Here is a 6,055-nt window from a genome sequence, read left to right on the forward strand (position 1 = left end):
ATACTCACTAAGTTGATGGTAAATATTCAAAGTATTTAAATATTGATATATGATTATAAATGGACTACAATTATAATCATTCAGTTACGAGGGTTTTGTTATTTTTTACACAAGTTTTTTCTATTTGTTTTGAGATAAAAAGCAAAAATCGCACCTCAATTATTATAAACAAGCCACACTCCATAATTTTTAAAAACTCCTTCCATAATTTTTTATTAATGTATTTTTAAAGAACATTGAACCAATTTACTCTAAATTTTTATATTATTTATTTTATAACAAATTCTTATTACTATTATTACTAACAATTTAAAATTCATCTTGTTCTAATTTGATTGGATTAACTTATAAATTTTAATTTTTTTATCCCAATTTTCTTATGGAAAACTTATTTATTTATGCTTAATAGCATTAACAGAGTTTAAGATAGATTTAAAAAGATTCTGTAAATTATTTTTTAAAATTAAACGATTAAATTAGAGCAATATAAAAAAGGATAATTTTGAGATAATATTAAACTAAATTAAATAAACTAAAATGAAATCATCTTCATGAAAAATTGATTGTCAAATTGCTTTTCTCTATCTATATATAATTTTTATTGTTATTAGTTATAAACAAAACAATATATTTTTTATACATAGCACTTATTATATACTTCTAAAAAACCAAAATTTTCCCCAGGAAATACAACTCTTCTGCACGAATACTAACTCTTATTTGGTTGGAGAGGAGGGAAAGGAAAATTCTAATAAATTCAATTTTAAAACAATGAACAAGTTTATAAAAGTTGAACAAAGAGAGTATGTAAATTAAAAGAATAACGATAATTAATTAAAATGTTTTAACCTCACTCCTCAGTCCTCAATATATTAACATGACTTCTGTTAAGTTGAAAGGGGGAAAGACCAATTAAAATCTCAGTACAACATCAAGTATAAATCATAGCTTCAGAACTGAACATTGGTAGCAGATTAATGGGTAAAGAAACAGTTCCACTAATCCCAACAAATGTATTGTACGAACTCCTTCTGTAGTATACCAAAATCAAACCAGTTAGGGAAAATGAACACCAGGCACAAGTATGCATCAACTTCCTGTCTTCTTCTTCTTCCTCCTCCTCATCCTCCTTCTGTAACACATCATTGGACTGCATTTAAATTTTATTTGGCTGCTTTGCTTGTACAAGCATTTCAACCACTTCTCTCATGGTGGGTCTCTCCACACTGTGTTCTTGAACACAAAGCATGGCCACAAAGAACACTTGCTTTGCTTCCTCTAAAGGGATACTACTATGCAGCCTCTCATCAAGGACCCTCACCGCCTTGTCTTTGCTCCAGTTGGTTTGTATCTTTGTCCACTGAACAATGTCTAGTCCTTCTTCTCCAAAATCGCCCACCGGCCGCCTCCCTGTCAGGAGTTCTAGTAGTACCACTCCAAAACTATAAACATCACTCTTCTCATCAACTTTTAATGTGTATGCATACTCTGTTTCCAAACATAATATCATTGAAATCAGCATATCTCAGCTCTTTTGATATGCATAATGGTAAGCGGAATGAAAAAGAAATTTGACCAATGATAGAAGGAAAATAGATAGTTAGGTCCCAAAATATTACATTAATAACACTTAAGTCCAATAAAATTTTATAAAAAAATGAATTGCAAATATCAATTCAAATAATTACAAATAAGAATTCAGGATGCGATTCGAAAGTTTTGAATTTTCACTTGTTTAAATTGATATTTATAACTCATTTTTTATTAAAAAAATTGTTATGGACCTAGTTGTTATTAATTCAAAGTTTTGAGATCTAACTATCATTTTGCCAAGAAAATAACTACCCTGGTCCTACTATAAAAAAGTAATCACAAAAAATAATCAATATTACAAAACAAAACAAAGAAGGGTCCTTTCCTCACTTGATACAAAATAGGGTTATTGAAAAAATCGCATAATAAGGAAAATTAAAGTGAGAGAATGCATTAAAAACTCTTATAAAAAAAGATTCGATGCCATGTTTCCAAGGTAACAAATCAAACTTACACCACTGATTTATTCTTGTTTCTTTTTCTAGGGTTTTGAGAAAGTGAATCTTAAAGGAAATATGAAGCCAAGCCATGAGCCTGATCAGGGTGAGGAAATATATGCTTTTGGGTTAACGTGCACTTTGATGGCTGCCAAGCTGGTCAAAAGATGATTACTGTGCTGTGATTTGGTTTCTGAACTTGTTGAATATAAAATAAAATCTGGGTTTATGGTTTCAAGGCATGCAAGCAAAAGCTCTTACATCCACTTAGCATGAAAGAAAAAAGCAAAAGAAGAATTTTCCTTTGCGTTAGTGGAGCCTTTACCCCCATTCTAGGAATCTACGTATATGACATGCCACACTCTGTGGCCCCACAATGAAAAGACAAAGTATATGCCATTGAGATCAATATATTATATTATTTCAACTCATGGACTCGTGTCACTTAGTTTAGTTTAGATGCAATAAGTGTATGAATTTTATGCTTTTTTTCTAATTTCATGTAGGGATCAATAAAAAAGGAATAATTACTCTGAACTTTTGTTTGGGACAATAATGTTTCAGAACTCAGTGGATGGCAAATTAGATTGAAAGAACAGAGGCTAGAAACCCATTTGAGAGAGTGTTACTTTTTCATATAATTTAGATTACTGAAGTAAATTTGAAGATGATTCAATCATTATTCCAAAGAACTATGTCTTCTGAACTTGAAGGAAATGGCTAATTAGATTGTGAGAAACAGAAGGTAGAAGAAAACCTACTTGAGAAAGAGCATGGATTTTTGGAAATTCACGTTTAGATTGTTGAAAGAAATGCATACCTGGAGCAATATAGCCATAAGAGCCAGCAATGGAAGACATGCATTCTGATGTCCCAGTGTCTTGTAAGAACTTGGCAAGTCCAAAGTCAGCCACATGAGCCTCAAACTCAGAATTCAACAATATGTTATTAGACTTCACATCTCTATGTATTATCAATGGTGAACAATCATGATGCAGATAACAAAGCCCTTTTGCTGCTTCAATGGCTATCTTAAGCCTTGTTTCCCACTTTAAAAACTCACCTCTCTTCCCATGAAGCACTTCACCCAAACTCCCATTTGGCATGTACTCATACACAAGCAAATTTGTCTCTCTGTTTGAAACAAAAGCTAGTAATCTCACAATGTACCTGTGTCTTATCCTGCCCAATGTTCTTATTTCTGCAGATAAACCATTGTCATGATGAGAAGATCCTTTGTTGAATCCTAAGAGTTTTTTCACTGCTAGCTCCTCACCATTTGGCATGGTGCCTCTGTACACAATCCCAGCTCCTCCTCTTCCTATCACATTGCTCTCCTTTATGCACCCCAGTATGTCTTGACTGCCATATTCTAGCTTCTGAAATGCTGTGAGCTTCCATGAATTTGAATTCCTCCTTGCCTTCTTTCTGCTTTTGATAATAGCTAAGGCTGCAAAAATAAAAGAACATCCCAGCAGTGCAAGTACAAAAAGAAGCTTGTACTTCCCAGGAACTCCAGATTTTGTATTGTTAGTCTCGCCAGAATCTGAAAATGAGTTTGATGAATGAGTCCTACATGGGTTTAGATCATACCCACATAGATTTGGGTTTCCCTGGAAGAAAGATGAGTTCAAGACAGTGAACAGCCCAACGTCAGGAATTGAACCAGAGAAGTTATTGTGAGAGAAATCTGCTGAGGTTAACCCTTTCATGGTCCCTATTTCTTTTGGGAGGCTCTGGTTAAGGTTGTTCCTTGAGACATTAAGATAGTTTAAGATGTGAATTTGGGAAATTTGAACAGGGATAGGACCTGAAAGTTGGTTCTGGCTTAAGTCTAAGCATGTGAGCAAAGTACAGTTTCCTATCTCTGAAGGAATCCTACCTGATATATTGTTTCTGCTCATATCCAACTTTAACAGATTCTTCAACCTCCCTATATCTGGTGGGATTTCTCCAGAGAATCTGTTTTCACTGAGGAGAAGATTCTGCAAATTTGGGAAATTCCCAATTGATTCTGGGAGAGACCCCGAGAGGCGATTGTTTGATAGATTCAACTGCTCAAGTTTTGATGTTGAATTTGCTGAATCTTGAGGAAGAACACCAGTGAGATAGTTGTTCTGCAGCTCTAGTAGTAGAAGTTCGGGAAGATAAAGAAAACCGGTAGGTATTTTTCCTGTTAAATAGTTCTGACCCAAGCGAACTCTTTGAAGTGTGTTGCATTCTCCAAGGTCATCAGGCAGAGAACCAAAGAGAAAATTATTGAGCAAGATTAAGATCTTGAGCTTCTTCCCAAGGCAGAGAGATTTTGGGACTAACCCAGTAAGCTTATTTGATGAAAGATCAAGCTCAACTAACTTCCCATTCTGGCCAAGTCCCGGAGGGATAGAACCAGTGAAGTTGTTCTTCCATAGATTTAAAGTTTCAAGCTTTGGGAGCTCAGAGATGAACTGAGGAATCTCACCATGCAATTTGTTGATGAACAAGTTGATGAGTATGAGCTCATGAAGGTTTGAGAATTCAAATGGGATTTCTCCAACCAGCTCATTGTTGGAAAGATCAAGAGATCTCAAGCTGCTCAAATTGCCTATCTGAGGTGGGATTGAACCAGTAAGCTGATTGGTTTGCAAGAAAAGCGTGTCTAATTTTGAAAGCTTGCCTAATTCTGATGGAATTGTACCATTCAAGCTACAATTTGCAAGGTCTAGATGAACCAGATTGATTAGATTCCCAAGCTCACTTGGGATTCCACCGTCAAACTTGTTGAAATATCCCAAGTATAAATGGGTCAAATTAGTGAGATTCCCAAGCTCCCTGGGGATAAACCCACTTAGATCATTCCCAGCAAGAGAAAAAAAATTCAGCCCCACCATTTTCCCATAGTCTTCTGGGATTCTCCCGGAAAAGTAATTCCCGCCAAAATTCAAGTGCCTGAGCTTGGGAAGATTGGTGACACCGAGAGGTAGCTCGCCGTCGAAGTCGTTGTCATAAGCATCAAGAACCTCAAGCTCGTTCATGTCGGAGAACTCCCAGCTCATGTTCCCAGTGAACATGTTGTTGGATATGTTGAGGAATTGCAGCCCGGGCAGCCGGAGAATCTCCGACGGAAACTCGCCGGAAAAGCTGTTTCCGGCAACCGAGACATAAGCAAGACCTCGGAGCTCGGCGATGACAGGGGAAAGAAACCCAGAAAAGTTGTAATCGGATATGTCAAAGGACACCACAGAGTTGTTGCTACGGTCACATTTGATGCCATCCCAGGAACAGAGAGACAGAAAGTTGGAGACATGCCAGGATTGAAGAGAAGAATTCTGAGGTTGAAAACCTCGTCTAAGAGAGAGCAAGATTGAAGCTTGCCTTTTGAGAGACAAGAGAGGAGGTGATGAGACAGAGGAAGAAGATGTAGTGAGGGAGAGAAGAAGAAGAAGAACGGAGTGAAAGAAGAGAGAAGCCAAAGAAGAAGAAGAAGAAGAAGCCATTGATGAGATATTCTAAGTTGTAACAGAGGAAGAAGATATTCTAACTGAGACGCAATGAATATACACAGAGAGCGAGCGAGCGAGTTCTTGTAATGAAGTGAAGAGCAAAGGCAGAAGAAGCAGCAGCAGGCAGCAGCATCCGATGACCTTTAGCTTTTTTCTTTTTTGAGACACTCTTCCTCGCTCCTCACTCTTCATTTCATCAATCCCTATACCTTTAGTTACACTGCAATCTTCCAAAGCGGGTTTAAACATCATGCAACAGAATCATGAAGGACTGGATTTGGTATGAATATGATACTCCTTCCACTTCTCATTTTTTAAATTATAAAAAAATATGCAATTTTATTTTTATTCTTTTATAATTAATAATCATAATAAATTGACGTTTAGAAATCCAAACCACAATAAATAAAGAAGGATGAAATTAAAAAATAAAATTAATTACTATAACTTTATCTTGCATTAAGGATAAAAGGGTTTTCAAAATTTTTCTTGTACTTTATCTTTATCGATTATCATATCATAATATAAATTATTGTTAATTAA

At 35.6% G+C, this 6,055-nt stretch overlaps 1 protein-coding gene across 1 annotated transcript; it reads right to left on the minus strand.

Annotated features, from left to right (window-relative positions):
* Window positions 1–806: 806 nt before the first annotated feature.
* On the minus strand, window positions 807–5,739 carry LOC129303588 (leucine-rich repeat receptor-like serine/threonine-protein kinase BAM3). The gene is made up of 2 exons (XM_054942999.1): window positions 2,851–5,739; window positions 807–1,488 (listed from the first exon to the last, which is right to left on the minus strand). Exons 1-2 carry the CDS (start codon window positions 5,504–5,506, stop codon window positions 1,157–1,159), a joined length of 2,988 nt encoding a protein of 995 aa, XP_054798974.1. The 5' UTR covers window positions 5,507–5,739; the 3' UTR covers window positions 807–1,156.
* Between the last annotated feature and the right edge of the window lie 316 nt (window positions 5,740–6,055).

The sequence above is a fragment of the Prosopis cineraria genome, unplaced genomic scaffold, assembly GCF_029017545.1.
Source record: "Prosopis cineraria cultivar Desert tree isolate PC_DT_omini unplaced genomic scaffold, ASM2901754v1 PC2, whole genome shotgun sequence".
In the NCBI taxonomy this organism is placed as follows: Eukaryota; Viridiplantae; Streptophyta; class Magnoliopsida; order Fabales; family Fabaceae; genus Prosopis; species Prosopis cineraria.

Excerpts from the sequence above, each read along its gene's own strand:
- LOC129303588 (XM_054942999.1), bottom strand. The coding sequence starts at position 5,506 with ATGGCTTCTTCTTCTTCTTCTTCTTTGGCTTCTCTCTTCTTTCACTCC. Across the intron at positions 1,489-2,850 it reads TTATGGCTATATTGCTCCAG|AGTATGCATACACATTAAAA; the intron begins GTATGCATTTCT and ends GTTTGGAAACAG.